At 41.0% G+C, this 22653-nt stretch overlaps 1 protein-coding gene across 7 annotated transcripts in view; it reads left to right on the forward strand.

The window, feature by feature from the left end:
• Positions 1–22653, forward strand: part of CTNND2 (catenin delta 2) — a 702624-nt gene that overhangs the window by 367997 nt on the left and 311974 nt on the right. For all 7 annotated transcript variants that reach the window (XM_052781625.1, XM_052781615.1, XM_052781635.1 and 4 more), the window contains one exon: positions 19316–19488. In XM_052781625.1, the coding sequence (XP_052637585.1) occupies positions 19316–19488 (173 nt within the window). The remainder of the gene's footprint in view (positions 1–19315; positions 19489–22653) is intronic.

The raw sequence follows: 22653 nt of genomic DNA on the forward strand, positions 1-22653 counted from the left end.
CAGCAGGGTGCTGTTATTGTTTTTTTCTTTGTATTGGACATTTTTCAGTGAAGGTCTGAGGTCATGCAGTAAAAAATGAGGCAACTACAAAACACTGAATAGTTTTGTTTTGTATTGTGTGGACTGGCCATAAAACAAGGAAGGAGGGGAAGAGCGATGATTCAGAAAAGGCAGCTTAGTCTGGCATTTCCTAACTTTTGAGCTCTTAATTTTACAATTTTAGTTATGTTTACTTCTGCAGCTTGACTGCATAGCTGTATTTTAAGTAACAAGGCAGACTCTGAGGACAGCGTTTCCAGCCTGCCGTGGCAATTCTAGTCTGGTTGAGGCAGACTTTTAAACCATCATATGAAAGCCTGCCCAGGGATGTGACCACAGCTTCTTTTTCTGAACGGTGTGCATCTAGTCTAATGAGTTAATCTATCGGTAGCTCTGCCTTTGTAGAGGATTAGTGTGGTAGTCAGAATCCTTACGATTTGGTTTCATGCACTCTGATTTTCTCAGAATTAGTTTTCAAAAGTCATGACATAGCAGGCAGCTTTTATAATACTCTAAATCCCAAACATCACTTCACATGTGCTATTCCTTTAGTAGCAAATAAAAGCCATGAAAAAAGGCTAATGGGACAAGTCACATGAAGGGGGCTTACACAGGAGGGGTTCTGTATCGCTAATAGAGATGCTCACTAATTATCTTTACTGAGTGTGAATCAGCAAATAAAAAAATAGAAACATATAAAGCTTTTATTAATTTGGCAAAATGCAAGCAGAGCGATCACTGTTTTTAAAGTAATTATTATCAAAGATGGGCAGACTCATAACTGCTGCATGCTCTCATGCAAGTTTTCTGTGGTTGTGCTGACCCTGGGACAAGGTCATATGCATCTGAGGGGAACTCCTGCACTGTTGCCCATCTCTTTCTTCTGTCCCAACTCAGTATAAATTGGCTTCCCAAAACCATGTGTTTCCAGTTACAAGCAAACAAACAAAAAGTAAGGAAACTTCCAGAATTACACAAGAAGCTGCAGCGGAGTTAACACCTGAACCTGCATCTCCGTGGTCCAGTTCCCTGTGCTGCCGTGATTTCTCTTTATCTTTACGGTCCTATAGATCTGCCACAACTGCATCACTCCAGTTTACATCAAACATGACCTGGCATAGTTTTTGTGGACTCAGAGGGGACTTCAGCTTGTCCTAAGTGTTTGTGGGGATGTCACCAGCAGAACGACGGCGGTCCACGCGTACCCTTGGTCCCTGAGGGTGGGCAGGTACAGGCTGCTGCTAGCGGCAGTAGCCATTAGCTACGGTGTGTCCTAGGGACCAGCCTGGTCCCTCCGTGTCACTGTGAGGGCACTCGATCCGATCCATCCTCCTCCCTGCTGTACATCGCTGTAACAGCCAGCATGGCAGCCTGGAGCTGACTGCAGAGCTGGTGGCTCCTCCCTGAAACTATTTCTTCCCTCCACCATTATCTCTTTTTGATGGGAACTCAAAAATACTGCTTTTGCACAAATGAAGATAAATAACTGTCACTTTCAATAGGATCAGGGGAAAGACCGGACATGTGAGAGCCAAGCTAATCACAATATAAGACACTGGAGATGAGCCACGGGAGAGAGACAGGAATGCACAGTAAGTGTAGGTCCTGAAATCACTGGGGAAGGAAACGTGCAGGGGAGCGAAATTTAGTTCAGGACAGAGATAATACTAGGGAAGTTTCAGACAGACATAAGACACAGTGGTACTGAATAGTGCCTGTAGCTCAGGAAAGGTATTTTCGTGGCAGAATTGGTTAATTTAGTGGGGAAAGACATGGGGAAAAAAAACATTTTGCAAGGGCTGAGTACGTATTGTGGAGATCAAAAATTAGTATTTCACATTAGAGAGCTTGGAAAGATGGGGGATGAAGGAAACAAGACACTTTTTTCCTCCCCTTCCCATCACCACTGTCTCAAAATCACACAACTACTTCAGATTCATTCCTTTTATTACCTAGTCAGTACACCTCCTTTTTTGTTTGTTAGTTTTGTTTTCTTCTTTTTTCCCCATTACATGTAAGAACAATTGAAAAGCTTCATGGAAGGAAGGAGAGTAAACACAGGTACACAAGTCTCTGAGTGAAGAAGGGTGATTGCTGAGGAGATTTGTCATTAAGGCTTGATAAGGTCACAGTCTGGCCTGCAGATAAGTGGGAAAGGTCCTGATGAACTGCCTGAGGCCCCCAGACAGACATCCATCCTTTTCCACACAGAGAAACTGGAGGCCTCTGAGCAATCGTTAAGGACCAAACTGCCTTTTCCTGCCAATGTTTGTAAATTTGCATTTTACAGATGGCTAGTGTACAAGTGAGATAAATGTGGAACAAGAGGAATGTATTGGTCCTGTATTTCTTTCCCTCCTACTAGTTCCCCTGTACCCCTATCCCTGTGGGTCATTAGCATGGCACAGCAGAGGACTGCCGTGATACCAGCATCAAAACTATTTCTGAGATAATTAGCTGAAGCCCATTGAATCCTTACAGACTACACTGAATCCTTACAGGCTACAGCAGTGGAGAGAGGCAACGGTTATTCCCTCTGTCATGGCATTAGCAAAATGAGGGTTAGATGGACTGCTGAGATTACTGAGCAAATCCATTGGCACTGTCTTCCTAACTTAAACCACAGGCTCAAATGTCTCCTAATCCAGAAGTCTCTAATTTTAATTTAAGGTATCTATACTTAAATCTTTCATGCTATTTCCTTTGCTTCCGTCTCCACAAAATGAGCATAAGACCGGTCTTAAAAGGATTATGGGGCAGATTTATGGAGCTTTTGGTGTTTAAGTTTCTAACTGAAACGGAATCGTTTCACTATTTTTCACTTGCTTAATCACTTCATGTGGCAACCATCCTTCTTTGCTCTCTAAATCGATACTGCAGACTGCAGCCACAGAGTTCTTGTTGACATAGATCAGAAAACCTCTTGAATCAGTCTTCCAATTGTCTGATATTTTTAAAATGCTACATTTTAAATTTCAATTTAAAAATAAGTGGTTTATATTGGAATTGAAGTTTTTCCCACCTGACATTGCCAGTAGTCCAATTTTTTCCCCCTAAATTTCCGAATGTTTTTTTATTTATATCTGTGACCCTATTGTCCTGGTTCTCCAGATTAATTACAGAATTCAGCGCACTGATAAGGGAATAAATGCAGTGTAGATTAAATAACACTGTCTTCTTAGCTAACACCATTTCAGAGTGCACTTAACTGAGGCTACATGTTGACAGAAATGCAGGCAGTTAAGGATGTCTCAGTCCTTCTGGGAAAGAAAAAAGCATGGCTCACCACTAAGGACTCAATCCCACAACATATTAACTCTCTTAGTCACTTGAAACTGTTTGCCCAAAATGCAGCACAAATGGGTAGTAGTACCATTTAGATGTTGATTTTTTTTATCTGAAGAATGACTTATGTTACAAGAACAGATTATTTTTATCACATGAAATTATATATAGCTGTTTTATTAGACAGATGTGGTTTTCACTTAAATAACCTGTCTAATTCTGAGGCTAAAAAAATGGGCTAAGCTCTTATTTCAGTTTTGTTTCAGCAATTTTTTACAATAAGAGATCCTCCTTACTCAGTGTGAAAGCAGATGTCCCCGTTTGAAAGAGCACTCCTTGTTCAACCTTTCCGATTTTCATCCTTTATCATCTGCTTTATTCAGATATTGAAAATGGATTGAAACAAAAAGGCACTATTTACACAATGAATGTGTAAAAGGATGTGTGTTTATGTGTTTCCCATCCCATAGCCCTTGCTTTGTGAAATTGCCACCTGTCAGATGGCTGACATGCTCAATGAGATGAAATTTGGCATCAGTGGACCTCACAATTTGTTGATAGATGAAGTTATTTCCATTTCATTATCCGCTCTGAAAGCCTGGGCGATCCAGCTGAGTCATTCTTTGGGCACACAAAGGAGGTATTCTCATGGGATCTCCTGGTAAACACTACTTGTTGGAGTATTGTCTGGAGTACTGGCAATACACACTAATAAAATCATGTGCTCTTTGAGTACGTTTCAGAACTGAAGAACACCTAGGAAATGTGCGTGCCCCTCTTTCATTTTAGGACTGGAGTCTTTGGAGTAGGAGCTGCAGAAGTGCATAACACGGGTCACAGCACCTTTCTTTCTGCTGCATTAATGCAGACCTGGCAGTTGTCTGGCTCAGCAGATCTTAGCTCCAGATAAATCTCTCGGACTATGAGGTCTGAGGAAATTTTGATTTATTGATGAAACTTCTGTCAGTATTGTAATATATTGAGGGTAAGTATTTATGGTTGGACATTTTGGATGCCTCTCTCTATTCCATCCATCTCTTCTAATACAAGCCTTTTCAGTATCTTGGCTTCAAAACTTTGGGGTTTTGAAGTCATCTTTGCCCAATTTGTAATGGGGTAAATCTTCTGAAAGGTGAACACCCTTTGTTAAAGGCTGTTTTCACCATTATTCATTGTATATTCTCACAGAGAAAGTTGTACAGAAATTGTCTCAACTGTGGGTCGAGTTCAGTCTTTTGAAGTTGTTGTTAAATACTTTGATTTCTGAGAAATGGGGATAAGATGTTGTTTCCTTCATCCACCTCCCCTTTCTGGCCCTAGTCACCCTAAGTGTGAGCATGAAATAATTATCATGTCATTTAACATTGTAATAGCCACTGGCTGGTAGCAAACACCGAGACCTGCTTCCAGGAGTGGTCCTCAGCAGGTGATTAATGTCTTTACAAAATAGCTGACATATGTAAAGTTTCTGTATATTCATCACTGACCCCGCTAAGACATTAAGAGTTGCTTTGACCTGAGAGCCAGCTCTTACATCTCAGCATCAGTGTTTATAGCCAGCGCTGCCTCAGGAAATGCTCCATCAATTCTGAGCATCCTGCACTTGGACTTTATTGTTTTCATCCTCTGTCAGAGGCAGAGTTCAAAGGTATCGAGAATAGCATCGGATGAAAAGATGTAGCTAAACACTGTCATTCAGTACTCCATCACCTCTGCTCTTGCCACGGGTATCAGGATGGTAAGGGCCAGGTAAAACAGCCACGTCTTTGTTGCTGACATATCGCATCCTGTTAAATTCATGTTGGTCTTCTCGCTTTAAGAGCGTGAGTGAAGTTTTCGGTCTCTTCCCTTATGCAGGCAGGAGGAGACCACTGCAAAGAGCCAACCTTAGGTGCGGAGCCCCAGGATGGGCTCTCACCACGGGATTCCTGGCAGGCTTTGGTATCCGCTTCACCAGCCACGGTCCACCGTGGGCTTCTGGCATGGAGCGTTCGGGTCTGTGGCTCAGGTCCAGCTGATCTCGTTCTGCTTTGGTTTGCTGCCGGCCTTCAAGTTCACGCGTGGTTGTTCGCAAGCAGGAGGCCTGGTGAGGGCTGAAGGAACCATCAGCCTTCAGGGAAGCAGCTTCTGCTTTCCCTCATTCCTCAGGGGTGGCAGCTGTGGGCACCCTCCTGTGCAGAGCTTCAGTTGCCTCCATTCTTCTGCGGCCCTCCTGTAGATTGGTAGGGTGTCGGGGGGGGGCTGATAGGCTTCTAGGGAGAAAGCGCTAGAAGCCCCTGGCAGAAGTACTGCCCAAAATGTGACGGTCCCGTACGTGCCCCTGTGATTGAACCTAAACTGCTCCAGGCTGCCTCTTGCAATTTCCTCTCCTCAGGAAGGAACCTCCAGCCAGGGACGCTCACGCCATCTTAGTCTCTCTCCCTAGGCCTCTCCTCCCCTGCGCTCTCTCGCCTTTTCTTGCTGTCCCATCTTTCCCTAAACCACCCATTACTGTCTTACGGCATCCTTATGTCTGTTGCTTCCCTTCTTGTTTCAATTCCGTCTTTTCTTTCTCCGGTTCCTTTATCTTTTCTGTCCTCACACATCATGAGATAAAGCCTCAGTGTCTTGTCCCCAAAACAGATGATGAATCATCCTCAGAGGCAGAAAACCTCCCAAAACCCAAGCGCAATTTTCTGTGTAAGAGTGGCCTTGCTAGCCTCACTTTTTACATGCTTACATTCCTTCAAGCGAATCCACATTGCTTCTTGGTGTGTCATGTTAGGAGTCCAGAGGTAACACTATGACAGCGTTGCAAGTAAGTCATTTCTGATTTCCCTCCATTTCCGTACAGCAGCCTATAGGCTGATTTTTTTGTTTCAATGTCCTTTCACCTGCAGCATGTTTCTTGGAGTTTTCTTCTTTCTGGTTATGTCTACATGATGAAATGTGCTTTTATGTATAAATTCCATACTGATATCACAGTATTACTTCATATCTCTGAGCTTGCTTGTCCTGAGATGAATCCGACTTTGAAACCCGGTGTCATTTCGTGCTGCGCAACTGACTTAAAATCCTTGCCTAAAGAAAACAGCCCCTCACAATCTAGCTTTATCACTGTAGTACAAAATGTGAATGTCAGATTAACACAGGAGCGGTAACAGCAGGTAAAACATACATGGAGGGTGGAAATGGAAAGGTGAGAGTCGAGACCAGGAAAGCAGGAACAATTAGTAGCAACATCAAAGATGGAGAGGAGGTAGCAATCAGCTTGTAATGCTTAGCCTGTGGCAAACACAAATCCTGCACAGGCAACCAGGTGTTCCCTCATCCACCGCAGGAAGCAGTTACTGAAACTCATTAGAAAATGACAGTGACTTATGGTAGCGTCTGTAGGAGCAGAACAAAGAAAGACTTTTGGCATCCAAACCTACAACGCAAAAGAACATCAGTAAATATTGTGCCTGTAGTACGGGCCAGGAAACAAATGCACCCACATCCTCACGACAGACTGATAAACCGCTCACCCTACCCCTGCCTTAGTGGCACGCCAGCGCCCGCGCGCTCGGCACAGTCAGGAGTGCCAAGAGCCGCGTCGTTCTGGGATCTGCCAATGCCAGCTCGTGGGCATAAGCGGTGTGTAGATGCAGCCTTGGAAAAGAGGTAGTTGGCTTGTTAGCCTGTGTAAAACGAGGTACACGGAACAGAAAATTTTGGCAGGTATGGGTTTAGGTTTGATTTCTTTTGTGCTACGTGCAGTTTACGTAGCTCTCAATAAAGTAGGATTTTTGTGACTTCTGTAACGCAGAGTAGGGAGTTTCCTCTGTTTTTTCCATTCTGGCCTTATAAATAGAGAAGTGCATTTTCTGAGTACAGCATGAGAGCAGAGAGTAGTGCACATTTGTGGACACAGAAAGAGAAAGCAGAAGCAAAAGGGTGTACTTTCTGCTTTATGGCAGAGGAGGTTTCGGCAGATGAAGAAGATTTGTCATAAAATTTTGACCTTTTTGACTCACTTTTTAATTGACTTCTGAGGCAGCGCTAAACACATTCTGAACTGGCTCGCCTCAGAGACCAAATAGCCATTTTCCTTTGTGGACAGAACAGATTCAAGACTTAAGCCTGTCAAAGGTCAGCAAAAAATGGAGTTCTACTTTGCACGAGAAGAGGAAACCTGTTTTGTGCTAGTAGTTAAGTTCATAGAACAACAAAGTAGCGTAATAGATCTACTGATACCTTTTGTATTAGATCCATATATCTATGAGTAGTTTTATGTGCTTTATAGTGAGAAGCTGGTAGGCGCTTTTTTTAATTATTATTGCTATTTTTCAACAGTCTAATTTAGGTCTGTCCAAAGAGATTTGTCTAATTTTTCTAATTTCTGATAATGCATTCAGCTTCCATGTGAGTCCTGTTTGTGTGATGTCTATAACCATCTGATTTTATTTGCTAGAAATAAAAAGGGAACACATTAGTTTAATACTATGAATAACAGCTTAAGGCTGTGCTAGGCACAGAGGGTGACTAGGAACACTTGACATTCACAGCTGGTCTTCAAAGGTATAAAATACTTCCAAAAGATTAGGATTTAATCATGCAAAATATGTTCTTAATTTACTTGGCTTTTTTTTCTGTAAACAAAGCACACATTCCATTTTAAATGTAGTTATTCTTTGCAAAATGGGAGACTGATAATGAAAACAGAAATTAAAAAATAAGAATTATTTATGCCAAAATTCAGCGTTTCCCAAATGGAGACATGACAGTTCCTTCTGAGTTGGAGCTTGCTGTCTGTCGCTGCATGCAATGCCTCCTCCTGCATGCAAGTTTCTTCTTGCGGTCACATTCAGAAATGTATCTAATCCCATCCAGAAGCCCCGTTCAGGTACTGTTCTGCTGTGGTTCCACAGTCTGATCTTTTAACAGATAGCAAAATTCTGTTACTGTGAAGTATTGTGTGACTTCTGGCACTCCTAGTATTGTATACCACCTGCAGAGTTTCACAGAAGTAACATCATCACCATCAGCAAATCACGCCATTTGTGGAAAGAAGTGATTTATATTCTTCATGCAATTCACATCGCGTCTACCTTAGGCCACTGACAGGGTTTTGTTGGCAGAGGCTTCTCACGGAGGTGTAACAAGTGCCAGCAGAAATTTTACTGCCAAAAGAGCTCCAGATCATCCTTAGATATCCCTAGGTGTAAGGCTGGAGGATATTATTTTTCCTCTTTGTGTCCTCCGTAGCGCAGAAATGTAATTTAGTTATTATCGTTGCTGCCCATCTTGTTCCTGCGTTGTTTCTATCTATTGTTCCTGTAAAGCACATCATCCTAATGGCCAATGATAAATTATCTCTTTCAGAGACTATCTGATTTCGGTATCTCTGCTGAGTTTAGCAAGCGATTTCATAAAATATGATTAATCTTCTACAAAAGAAGTTGTTTAATCCTGGGGTCATTTAAAATTTGCAGTAGTAGGTTATCCTTGGTTTTAATCAGCTTTTTCTATTAAAAAAAACCCCGAAAACAAGCGCAACTTCTGTATTCTGAGCTTAAATATGTATAAACCTATTCTTGCTCAGGGCATGTCTTCAGGGCTTGTTCTCTAGCATCTTCAGTAATTTATCTCATTAGTAACAGAACTCGAGATTTTTTCCTACTGTCAAACATTACCAAGTATTGCTTATGAAAGAAGATCTGGCTGTATTATATTTCATACAAACATCTGGAGTAATGCGATGTGTGGTACCGTATAGAAAACAAAACATACACTATCTGAGTAAATAACACTGAAGTTACCCTGTTACGTCAGGATTGCTTAGGCTTTGCTGTGTTGCCTTGTTCCATGAGTCTGCTAGTATTTCATATTTGCAACATGTTTCCTAACCTCCAGAAGACTTTTATGTAAACTCACTGGAAATTCTATTAGCTTTATAATATATTGCCTACAAATTTTTGCCATGAAAGTTATCTATCCCTAATGAAATTCTTCCCCGTTAAGTACTTCCTTACTAAGCTCAGCTATTGAAGAGCTACTTATTTCTCTCTGATTTTTTTCCTGTCCCTCACAGGTGCACAGTTAGCAAATTTTAACCACCGGGCAATATTTAGCGAGTGCCAAAGTTTTGAAACATGATTCTGCCAAACACTAAAAGGAGATCACATTTCCTACTCTGTAGTCCTCACTTAATTGCACAGGGATTCCTCTTATTTGGAGGCACTTAATTAGTGTTATGCAGTAGTTGGAAACATGGTAGTGTCAGGCGTCCTCTCTGAATTAGACATTGGTGCTATCCCCCCTGCCCTGACTCTGGGATTTCAATATGACCATCAAAAAAAAAAATCTTTCAGTAATCAGAAAAGAACCATTTATTCTTGGGGTGGGATGCAGGCCTTATTTTTTTCTATGCACTTCAGGTCTTATGTTTTTCTACTACTTCTTGTGGACATTTGTGGTGCTTTGCTATCCCTTGGAGTAGTGATGTTATTTCAAATCCTAGCCAACACCTCTGTTTTCCTCTTACAATAATGGCAGAATCTGTATCTTGTGTAAAAAGCAGAAGATAATCAGCATCTAATGAAACTATTTTCTATTCCCAGTTCACTTACTCTTGAAATAAAGGGTTCATCTTTCATTCCAATAGTAATTAGGTCGGAAAGAGAGTTAGAAGGGATATCCTTGTATTGTTCCCTTACATAATGGTATCAGCCTAGTTTTTGCATCATTTCTCCAGATGTATATCATATATAGAATTCTTGGATAGAAATGAACTTAGTCTACATTTCTGAATGCATTCCACCAAATCCTATTTTCCAGTACCTAAGAATAGGTTCTGTAGCAACACTAAAGCCCTTTTCTGTATTTGTAGGTAGAACATAGCCCTCTTAATGCTGGTAGAGCATGGTATTGCATACAAATTACTTGTGGTTTTTGTAAAACAAGTTTGTTTTCAGTGTACTCATTTAAGAATTGCTGCCTCTCATCTAAAGAGATGTGTTTGTTTCGTAACAAGGGAGCTGCTTGTGATTTAGCATATGAAGTATTATCCTTTATTTCTTCATTTTAAGTATGCATTTGTCCCCCCCCCCCCTTTTTTTTTTCCAACTCTCTTCATTTTTAGGGTATGGAATACCTTTGTTATATTGCAGCCTTGGCATTTTTTCTTGTAATATAAAGGTACTGATATCTTTAATATTTAATATCTCCTAGAAGGTAGATCTTGAAATATTTTCCTAGTACTATTCTAGATTTGGAGGGAGAATGGGGGCAATGCTTATTACTATTGTTATATTATAGCTATTTGTTATCTTCTGTTTGAGATCTGACTTACAGTTGGCTTGGAAGTCCTTTTCCTACAGAATCTGTTTGACCAGTCGTCGCTGACAGGATTTGTTTTCATCTGCAGACCTTAAGTTTTGCTTTAGTTTAACCTCTCCTTTTTTCTGCCTGTAATTAAGAAAGGGTTTTCTTTTTATGATAGCCACAAAGGTCTCTCATCTAGTTCCCAGGGTTTTCCCCCACAATTGCCCCCTGCCGCCACTGCTTCCGCCTGCACTTTTTGCAGCTTCCCCGGAGACTAGAAAATGGGGAAGAGGGGAGAGAGATCTGTACTTCAGCAGCAAGGTGGCTGCTCCTTGCCACCCCCTGGACACTTGTAGGGCTTCCCTTCCCCTCACTCAATTCCTCCACTTTCTAAAACCATCCTAAATCATCTCAGCAAGAGAGAGTGTCTTCAAAGAATGTTTCAGATGACCTCAAAAATAGGCCAGACTGCAACGGAGGGGTTTAAAACAAACAAACGTACGTTCCTTACCCTTCCGATTTGGAGGGAAAGTTTACTCTGGGTCCCAGCCAGATATGCAGCTTAATTCTGGGAGCAGGAATTGGAAAACAGCATATACCAGTGTGATGCCAAAGAATTTAGTATCGCTAGGAATGGGTCCGTCCACCTTGTCTTTAACCATCAACCCCTCTTCTTTACTGTCAAATACTGTGGAAGGACGCTGGCAGGTTACCATCAGGATCTATTCCTGGTTTTATTGTTCTTTCAGTCTAGTTCCAGGATTCCTCCAGCATCCCAAATACAGCTGAACACTCAGAAACTGAGTGACCACTTCACAGACACCTAACATGATCTTTTATTTTATTACATCTTTTTTAGTCATCCATTCCTTTGCAAAACTGGGCAACAAATACAACCCAGCTTTAGGAGCGATTAGCAACTACTTACCGTGAGTACACACACTTAAATGAACTAATAAAAAAGTAGGTTGTAGGATAGGAATCAATATTTCATGCTCAAATGAAGTGACCTGAGAGGCAGAAGAAACAGTAAGTGATGACTTCTTGGTATCTGAAATCCTTAATTAGGCATATACTAATAGTTAGGAGATGGTTCCTCTCGCTGGGATGTGAGGCACCTCAACCTATTAACTCTGTAAATGAAAGTTTAAAGGACATTAAAGGAGTTTTGCTCATGCTTTCTTTCAACTGTTACCCAAATGAGCAAAGCAGGTTGAAGAATGTGTGAAGTGATTAATTACACTAATTAAACCCTCTTTATTTACACTTACTCTATAATTTATCATTACTACTTCTATCAGTTGATCAAAGGTGAGTGAAGTGTTGTTTATAATTGGTACGGGAGCTAATTAAATATTCGTTCAAGCACGTTTTGGTCTATCTCCTTTGTCAATTAGAACTGGCATCGCAATAGATGACTGACCAAATGGAAATGTGTAACACAATAGTAGTGTTCCACTTTACTACTTACTTGGAGGAGGAAATGTGCCTCGGTAAGCCAACTGACTTCAACTCTTAAGGAGAGAAAAAAATCATTCTCCTTTCACTTGCATGATATTTGTGTTGGGAAGTTAACATGACAAACCAAGTAACAAGCATGCAATTATCTCATGGAGGCTGACTAGGTATATGTTTCTGTAGTTTGTAGCATAATTATTTTAGCCAATTCAGAAATAATTATTGCATAGATTCAGAATACTGAATTAATCATGCCCTTATCTTGTAATAATATAGTACTGTATGTAACTTGTCATTATATGGTAATTATTTTATAATTGTACCACTAGCAGATAATGTATTATTGAATACTTGTTCCACGATAAATTCTGCTCTGTAATGTGATATATTAGTCCTGTTTCATAATTCAACCTTTTTTGTTGTTATTTTGAAGATTGACCATACTATTGCTAAGTATAATGTTTGATTACTACATACTGCGAAGCTACGATTTGTGAGGCATTCTGTGAGATACTGCAGTCTAAGGCTTAGGAAACGGGAGTAACTTTTCAGCTGTTTGACTGGCAGACACTAGAGATAGCCTGCCATTGATATCCCCACAGGGAACAATTCCTTTGGTTTCTTTTTGGGAGTTCCTCCTTTACAAGAATCTCACATTCATCTGGCTATTTAGCTCTGTGACCCAGCAATGGCAGTGCAGTATAAGACAGAAAAAATACAAAGTTCTCCGAGTTCATAATGGAGTTAATCCACAGATTCCTACTACCTTAACTTGCTGTCCTGTAGGTAAAAATACATATCACAAATACTGATTGTACTTAAATCTTGTCAGACTTTACATCGTGTGTTTGTTTTTAAATCCTCACTCATAACCTAGTAATATTACAAATAGCGAAATTTAATAGGATGTTCTTCTTTGCCCCCCCATCCCTAATTGGTGTAAGGGTACTGGACCAGTCTCTCAGCACTTAGAAAACTGCTTAACTTCCGACGCTGGTAAGCTCCTTAGAGCCCAAGTTCCTACTGAGTTTCTTACGTGAGATACTCTTCTGCTTATGACCGCTATGGGATACGATTCGGGTGAGCTCCGCTCCTTGCATGCTCACCAGAAAAGGCCCTACCTACCCTCTGGGGGAAGGGAAGAAAACATGTGATGACTCGCCGGCTCTGATTCCCAACCAAGTTCCCTGGCTTTTCTATGACTGTCAGTGCTGATGCCTATTTTTTGTAATCTCTCACTGAAGCTCCAGTCGGCATTAACGACTATTTGTTGAATCAAAATGCAGTACTGTGCCGGTGCACTTTGGTCTTTGTTTCTTGCCTTTTTTTTTTATTTTCATTTTTAAATGTAATCCTTTCTCTGCTTAATTTGGGCATCACGTCGCCCGGGGCTGTGGATCACAGTGGGCAGCTGAGCACCCAGCTTCTTTCTCTTGGGGTTTGCTTCCAAGCAAGTGAGGAAAGCTACGTGCTGTACTCTTGGAGTCTGGCAATGCCAGGGAGCATTGAATCCCCTCTTGTCGCAGGAGGACTAGCAGAAAGAAACATGCTTTCAAAATTTGGAGCAGTGCTGCTGACATAGTTGATCTGCCAAACTTTTCTAATAATATAGCTACTCTTTTACCGGCATTGTGTTTGTTAAAAATTGATTTTATACTGTACGTTCAGTTGGTACATTTTCTCTGTTAGCATGCACCACTTCAATACACTTGGAATATCTTAAAAGCTGATTTGACTCCTACTGAAACAGGCAAGCATATTCCGATGGATTTGAATATAGTAGCCTTAGCACTTGGCAGTTTCTGAGCATACAAAAATGGACCTTTTTTTCTGCAATGTATACGTTGGATTGTTCTGATGAAATGTAGGTATAAAGTCAGTTGCACAAGTGAATATAAATTTTTATGCAGAGGAACAGGATATTATTTAAAAGCAAAATACACTTTTTTCACATAATGGAAAGGTTCTTTTGTCTTGTTTTAAGTATGCTGCGACGTGTGGTTTGAAAAAAGGGATATCTAAGGGATGGCCTAAATAGAGAAATAAGGTAAAATAATTATAGTGGTGGAATCTTACTGTTGTATTAATATTCTTCTTTCTTTTTTTTTTTTTTTACTTACTGGTCTGTAATATCTTGTCAATGCTTGCATGAAGTAGAATAATTAGAAGTTTATGTGTATTTGTTCTATACTTGTAACTGATTTTTCATTGCCTAAGCAAGCACTGGTAGAGCTAGAACAGTAGTACATGCAGGTACTGAGAAGCATCCTAGTATTCTGCTGTTCTGAAACAGCCATATAAAGTATTTCTGCATGCAAACACTTGCTGTTCAAGAATAATTTATTTTAAAAAAATATTCAAAATGAAAGTTTTAGGTTGTGATCTTTTTTTTTTTTTTGCTTGGTTGGTTTGGGGTTTACACTGAATGATGGAAGAAGGAAGAGGAGGTGGTCTGAAGAGAGCAGAAACAACAGGCGAAAGATTTTATTTCCAAAGAAAATATTGCTCTTTAAAATAAAAGGACAAATGTTTTCATAATTTCAATTTTTATCCCATTTTTGACCCAGCCATGGATGATAGTAGTAACCTGGATTCTTTGTGTCCCTTTGGTTTCCCGTAATCAACTGTTACTGTGATGTCCTTGAATTAATAATAAGCTCATTGTTGAAGACCACTCCCTTCCTTGGTTTGGTTTTTAAATAGCTACCCTGCACCTTACTGTGGCATTGCACGTTGTATCGCTATTCAGACAGAAAAACAGCGGGCCGTGAAGAAATCCTGTCCCTGCCAGGTGAGGGGCCCCGGAGCAGCCCCAGCCCGCTTCCCTGACCCCCCCTTGAGAGGAGCAGGAAGATGCTGTGGAAGCTCTCCTTCTCCAACGGCTCGTGATGGAGCCCGTAACTCACCACTTGACCTTTACGGCCATATGCAACGCGGCCCGTTCAGTGTAATGCCGGGCTATGGTTATTTCGTGGAACGCGGTGTGGCAGGAAGGCAGCAGGCTTTCCCCAGCTTAAGTGCACTTTGTCTGCATCCCAAGCAAGATGCACTCCCTCTCCCTCTCCTTCGAGCTCCTTACTGAGACGGGTTACCGCAGCCACGGTGAGGAAGACGGGGAGCCTTGCACACTGCTCTGCTCGAGGTTAAGAGGAAGAGGAAGGTATTGTCTGCAGTATGTGTCCACCAAACTGGAGAGAAATTAAAGAGTTAATTACTATACCCTGCTCCATCTTTTGAAGTTAGTCCACAGTGGCGTCTCTTGCAGTATGATGGCTCTGACTTAGTTTCCTGAATTTGTACTCATATCTGTACTATTTTAATACAGGAGGAAAGTGGCCCTGACTGAATCAGTGAAAATTCGGTACTATCCACTATGAATAATCCAACACTAATATTCTTTCACAAGGCAAATAGATTTTTTTATGTGGTGGTGAAAAAACATAGGTGAAAACAGGTAGTTATGTCTTCCCCGTGCCCCAAATAGAAACAAAATGTAGTATGAATTTTTAAAGCAATACTACAAATCCTTTGTATTTGCTAAACTAAACCTTATGAAGCTGGAAGTGTTTGTTTTCAAGCTTATTTTAAATTGAAGATTGGTGGTTAATTATGTAGCATTAAGGGAACAAAGAAGACTGAATTGTTCTAGTAGTTAACTAGTGATTTCCAGTCCCTAACTGAAAATAAAGAATTTCCAGCTGCCTTAACTCTTCTGAAAACAAAGGAAAAATAGTTGCATGGACACTTTCTTACATCAACACAACAGAGTTTAAATTTTTGCCAGGAAGAAACAGCAGTTTGTTGTCAAGAGCCATCAGTATATAGAAGTACACAGACAAACCACATCTCTTCTGGGTGAGCTGCGAGCTCTTCAGAAGGTTTGGGTTTGCCTTCAAATTGAAATCTCAAGAATGTTAATGAGAAAAGCAATCCATCTTTTCCCTATCAGACAAGATGGGACTACTTGTAGTCCCTAAATCCTGAAAAAGGAACTTGTGCTTTTTCAAGATCATGCTGATTGATCTCAAATGTATCTTGTCGTTTGTACACTTGGCTTAAACTGAGTTATTTATAGGTGAGCAGCCGCAGCTCTATTCTACGTTTGCTTGAGAAATGTGGGCTTATTTAAAATTTAAATCTCTCTCTCTCAAATGACTTTGTAATTACTTTATTGAAATGTATGTACGTTTTAATTGTTCATTACTGCTTGTTAAGGTACAAAATAAAAATTGCTATGCAGTAGTTAGTGAACTTAAAAACCATGTGCTCCAAACTTTTTACTAAGAATTTTCTTCTATGGTTTGGATAAGTTTCTTAAAGTGCATGGAATTGTTTAGGCTAAATGGTGCAGGGAACCCATGTATGTGATTCTAGCTGGCTACATAAATCCCCTAGTGAGCCATAGTTAATATGAAAGGAACACTTGAAAGCCAGATGCAATGAAAATTTAAACATATTGGGTTCATAGCATGTGATAGTTTAATCATTATTTAAGCTTTAGAAATGTCATAGCATAATTGCTTTCAGAATGAGTACAAACACTTTCGTGCACAAAAATTGCTTTCCTGCTGCAACTTTTGCCCCTCCTGGGAAAGTTATGCTTTTGTGAATTTTCTGAACTTAATCATGTCACTTGATCACAGGCAAATTCTCAGTGAAAATTCAAAATCCAAAAGATTAAAATAAAGTCTACAGATATATTTTAAAACTAAGCCTGTATTTTCTTTACGCTCTTTAAAAAAATCTGTGAAAATATTTCTTTCATTAAAGAACAAAATTTGCAACAAAACCAGTTAAATGGAAAATGCTTAGTAAACCCTATTTGCAGAGTCAGGGAATGGAAAGCTACCAAATGTTGGATTTATAAGCACCCATGCAGGATTAAATTCAGCTCTCCTATGGCTGTGATACATTTTTAATAACCTCACAGCATGCATGGAGCCCTGCCTCCTTCTGTACTTGTAAGGAAAATACAAGGACCAGAACTTACTTTCTAAATTGGTCCTATATCTGGAATATTCTGATGAATGCAATTGATTTTGCAGTATAAATTGTGTTGATATGTAAAATAGTGTCATAATCCCAGACTACACTTAGATGCAAACACTTCCACATCACATAGCCTACTACGACTTGTTTATAATTCAAGCGGTTCGGGTTGGATTTTGGAAAATACCAGTTATAATGGTTCTCCCATTTCTGAGAAACAGGCTAGGGGGAAAAATACTCTCTGTGTTAATTTGGGGGTGGGGTTGTTTGCATGTTTTCTAAGTGGAAATCTTTTCGCAGCAGCTGTACTTGCTCGTAGCAAAGACTTAAAGGTCATAAAATTTGGCCTTTGTATCAGGAATCTACTGGGAGTTATTTCTGGTAAAATTCATTGGAATTTTGCCATTGTGAGTCTTTTTAAAACTGAACTGTTCTGTAGGAGCAAAATCAACATAATCATTTCGCATCCCTTGAGGTTTGTGTCACCTTCTATGCTCTCGCGAGCTTCTAAGTGCTGACCAGAAGATGAACCTCCCATCCCCATGGAGCCGCTGAGTATGCTGTAGATTATAGCTGTTGGGTCGAAGGTGGACTTCTCTGTAACTCGTGCAGTGGCCAAGGCATAACCCTCTTCTTTCCTCTCCTCTTGGATTTCACTTGCTGGGCCCAGACACCGTGGAAGAGTAAGCTAGTTTATTTAAAATCAGAAGAGGCTGAGATCAGTGAAGGCATAGGGATGGATTAGGTGGGTATTCTTTAATGTAGCTCTTCGTGTAGGGAGACGGAATGAGTTCACCATTTAAAGCGGTTGTGGGAGGTCGTGTCTAAACCACACGAGAGCGCAGTGTGGGAAGAGCCTTTCCCTCTCTGATACACACTCACATCATCAGCTAAATCGATTGTACGCGAACCTAATGAATATTAGAACATGTTTTACTTTCACAGAACAACGAAGTAGCTGTGGAAAGTGTTACTGTTCACACTCCCGACATGCCCTTCAGTCTGGCAGCCCCAATTTAAGCTCGCTGCCTGCACTTGGCTCTCCTGCCGCGCAGTGCTGTGATGGGGAAGATAGGATAGGCTGAGAAAACAGTCATCAAAGATTCACTGAGATCCGGGTGAGTCCTACATGATGAGAGGAGCTATTAATATTTTAAAGGCTGCCATCCATCCCTACAGGCACCAAAGTATTACGTCACCGTGTGTACAGGACGGAGTGGCAGTAATCAATAGATCTAATGTGCCGGGGGCCCAGGGAGGGACAAGTTAGTATTTCCCATGCAGAACGACTGGATATAATTAAGTGAAATAAACAAGGCTTATTCTTAGGAAAAAAGAAAACTCATCAACTATTCTGAGCTGAAAACAAGACTTCTTTATCAAATAGTATGGTTGGGATTGTTTAGGGTTAGAATTTCTTCACCGGTGTCGTGGTTTAACCCCAGCCGACAGCTAAGCCCCACACAGCCGCTCACTCACCTCCCTCACAGCAGGATGGGGGAGAGAATCGGAAGGGTAAAAGGAAGAAAACTCGTGGGTTGAGATAAAGACAGTTTAATAGGGAAATCAAAAGCCGCGCACACAAGCAAAGCAAAACCAGGAATCCGTTCACCACTTCCCACTGGCAGGCAGGTGTTAGCCACCTCCAGGAAAGCCGGGCTCCAGCATGCTAAGGAACGGTGACTTGGGAAGACAAACACCACCCTGAATATCCCCCCCCTCCTTCTTCTTCCCCCAGCTTTCTACACTGAACATGACGTCCTATGGTGTGGAATATCCCTGGGGTCAGTCGGGGTCAGCTGTCCCGGCTACGTCCCCCCCCGACTCCTTGTGCCCCCCCAGCCTCCTCGCTGGTGGGGTGGGGGGAGAAGCAGAACAGTCCTTGACTCTGGGCAAGCACTGCCCAGCAGTAACGGAAACATCCCTCTGTTACCAACGCTGTTTTCCGCACAAATCTAAAACATAGCCCCATACTAGCTACTATGAAGAACATTAACTCTATCCCAGCCAAAACCAGCACAACCGGTCAAAACCATACGTTTTTTGCAAAGAAAGCAATGTGGTCTGTAACTTGAACACAATAATAATGACGACCGAGTGGTAAAGAAACAATTTGATGTATGTGAATTTTATTACTGAAAAGCCAAACTGAAAAGCTGAAGCTACATACATCTGATAATTTCGAGGCTCGCTCAACAGATAATACAGGTATGCTCCTTCACTGAGACTTTCTGACTGTTCTCAAATCCTGTCCCCGCAGGGCCCAGCCTCCTCTCCCAGAGCACGCTCCAGCTCAATTCCAAACCCGAAGGATCCTTCCAGTACTCGGCCAGCTACCACAGCAACCAGACCCTCGCCCTGGGCGAAACAGCAGCCGCCCAGCTCCCGGCCCGCAGCGGTCAGGCCAGAGGTGCCATCCAGAGCTACAGCCAGGTACGTGTCCTCAGCAGGCAGGGTCTCTCGCACCTGAAATGGTGTGGGCTGGCTCCCAGTTTAAACAGAGCTGTTCGGTGCCCGCCGGCGCGTGAATGTCTGCCTTTACTTTCTGTCTTGTTCAGCGCATCTGCAGCGGGGTGGAGTTACCGCCTTGATTTTCATAAGTCTGAAGCGGGTTGATTTGCATAGTAATAAAATGATCCTGATTAAAAAGGAGATTTACATGCCAGTTTTACTTATTTGCTTGCACATGTACTTTGATGTTAGCATGTTTAGGCACTTAGGTTCAAAAATTTCTGTGGCTGCTGATTAGGAGCCCTAACTGAGGTCTAGGACCTCCCTGCGTTGGTATCGGGATATTACTGAAAGCAGTAAGTGCCAGCAAACAAAAACACAGCCAGGCTGACACCAGATGTGAAACCTGCTTGGGATACCATGTGTCGCCTGGTGCCGTGGCCTAATCCCAAGGGTAAGAATCACGTTTTTTGCCTTTTTTTCCCCCCTTATTGTAAGACAAGCAACTTAACCAGACAGCGCCTGTATGTTTCAAACATTTTGAAAGATTGTTTCAGATACTCATGAAAACTTTATCAATCTCTCTTCCTGTCTAAACGATCCCTCCTGGCTCTGACACGTAACCCTCTCACCTTCTGTGCTTTTCACTGCAACATCAAAGCCTCTCACTGGGAAGTTAAGCTTCAGTTTAGACAAAAATTTCTAGAAGTGTTCACACTTCTGTACGTAAATAAAGTCCGACTGGGTTTCGTTGGTCAGCTCAGGTTATTTTCTCTGTTTGGATGTTAACCACCCCACCAAAGCAGACCATCTCAGTGTGACGCTGGGACACTTTGTATCTCAGGATTGTGTAGAAGTGAGCACTATTTGAATTTCAAAGCTGTAAATTGCAAAGAGATTTCGAGTATTATATAGTCATTGCACAGCTTGTGGGATACCGAGAGACATACAATATTCTATTCTCTCAATTTGCTCAGAAAAGCTCCCTGTCCTCTAAGACTGAAAAATGAGATAAAGCACAGTTAAATTTAATTTCAAATTGAGTAGGTACTTTTTTTCTTCTATAAAGGGTTTAAAATGAGCCTGCATAGTGGTAAGGCCTCAGGGTTTTTCTGTGTTTACCAAAGAGGACCTCCCTGATGTTCTTTGGGATTGGGGCCAGCAGGAGAGCAAGATTCCAGCTAGAAAGAAAAAAGGAGGCTATAATATCCAGTTGTAGCCTGGGCAGATGTCATCAGGACTTGTGCTTTGTAAAAAGCATCGTACCCTGGGGGTTAGCCTGAAAGGGTGTGATGCATTCTTCAAGGAGGCTAGAAAAAGTAAGACGATGGAAAAGGAACAGGTTATGAGAGCAACAGAGCAACAGAAACAAAAAAAAAAAAGAAATGAGAGGGGAAGGAGAAAGAATCTAAAAAAAAGAAGAAAAAAAAGGCAGGAAGGGAGCAAAGTGTGCAATTGTCTAGGGGTTAGAAGTAGTGATACTCTTAATATAAATTTTATCATACTCATTGATAGAAAAGGTTGGATTTATGGAGAGGGGAAAAAATTAATGATCTAGATTTCTTTCACTGAAGTTACACTGAACAGCCATTGCTTAGATCTGAAAAGCTCTCATGAACCATCTACTTCACCAAGAACTGGTTACCTTCAGAAAGGTAACTAGTAAGTATATAAGGCAACCTTTCCTATCCTTTTTTTTTCTTGGCACGAGAGGGCAGAAAATAAGTTTTCTTCCTGTGTTCCTCCAGATTGTATGGTACATGTTCCTACAGGAAAATAACTCACAGAACATAATAATTTTTCACACCATCATCCTGCAAAGGATGCTTGACAGCTTCAGGTCAATTAAAATGTATCTTGGAAATATTAACAAACTGTCATATGAACTATGAATTAATACCATAAAAAGCATACAAAGGAAGTTTTTAAAGAGGTAAACAAGAAGAGGAAGAGTCAAAAGTTAAAATTAAAAAGTTCTGAATATGACCATTGCTGATCCCACAGTTAAGGAGAAAAAAAGTCAATGCTTAGAATTGTTTTGCTATCCCTATTATAATTAAAACAAGCCTCAGGAGTCAAAACTGCTCAGATTGTGATAATTTCCTTTGGTATTTGTGTGCAAGGAATATAGCTATCTCTGAACATGAACGATAGCCCAAATGCATGGAAAAAATATGTAAATAGTCCCAAGACCAGCTGTGACAGCAAGAACAATTTCTGAAAATGCAATTGTATAAAAAAGAGAAACTAATTAGTCTTGGGACTTCCTGTATAGTGCTGCAAAGTGCAATCTAACATTTTTGTCAATTTGGAGGACTTCATTATAGATCATAGAGTTTTTCCACTGCTTTGAGTACTTTAGAACACAAAACTTGTCTTTTGAATGCTACTGGAATAGGATTTCTTAGCAACAACTGCTCCTCTGGCAGGGAATTACTGTTTCCCCACTGAAAACACCTTTTCAAACTTGGTGTCCAGACCCTGATATATCCTGTATTAATTGATTAAGGTTATTTGTGAAGAGTCAGTTGTGGCTTTTATTACAAAAAGTAGCAGATTTTGCAGATGAGTTGGTCAAAAGTGAATCTTCTGTTTGGACAACGTCATTTGTGAACAACTGATTGATTGGGTCTGCTGTCATCTTGAGAATGGTCAGCTTATGTTGTAGATAACCACTACAAATAGTGGTTTTCCACATGCTCTGCCCTGTATTTGCAAGGGCAAGGGAAAGGAAGTGAAACTAGTTTACGTTTCTGGATGAGGACTTTTATAGTTTCTGGTGATGCTGAGGTCTTTTCAGAGGCTGACGCAGCAACAGAGGTAAATCCCTACTGCATATTATCCAATGCTCCTGAAGCTTCTGGGCTGAACAAGCTCGCACAGAATTTGAAAACCCTTAAAAACAAAAAGTAGGTGAAAAATAAAAGTAATTAAAAAAAAAAAGCCTTGAAAAATCATTTAACAGTTCATTTTCTAATTTGTCTCCTTTTTCCTATAAACAAGTCATAAGTTTGTCATTCATCAGACCACCACACCTCACGAGCCCTCTTTAGAATATTAGTAGATGAGTACAAGAACATGTTCAGTTGTCAAGCAAAAACTGTATACTGGCCTTTTTCAGTTAGACTCATGGCTCTTCCTACCGTC

The sequence above is a fragment of the Harpia harpyja genome, chromosome 1 (genome assembly GCF_026419915.1).
Source record: "Harpia harpyja isolate bHarHar1 chromosome 1, bHarHar1 primary haplotype, whole genome shotgun sequence".
Lineage (NCBI taxonomy): Eukaryota > Metazoa > Chordata > Aves > Accipitriformes > Accipitridae > Harpia > Harpia harpyja.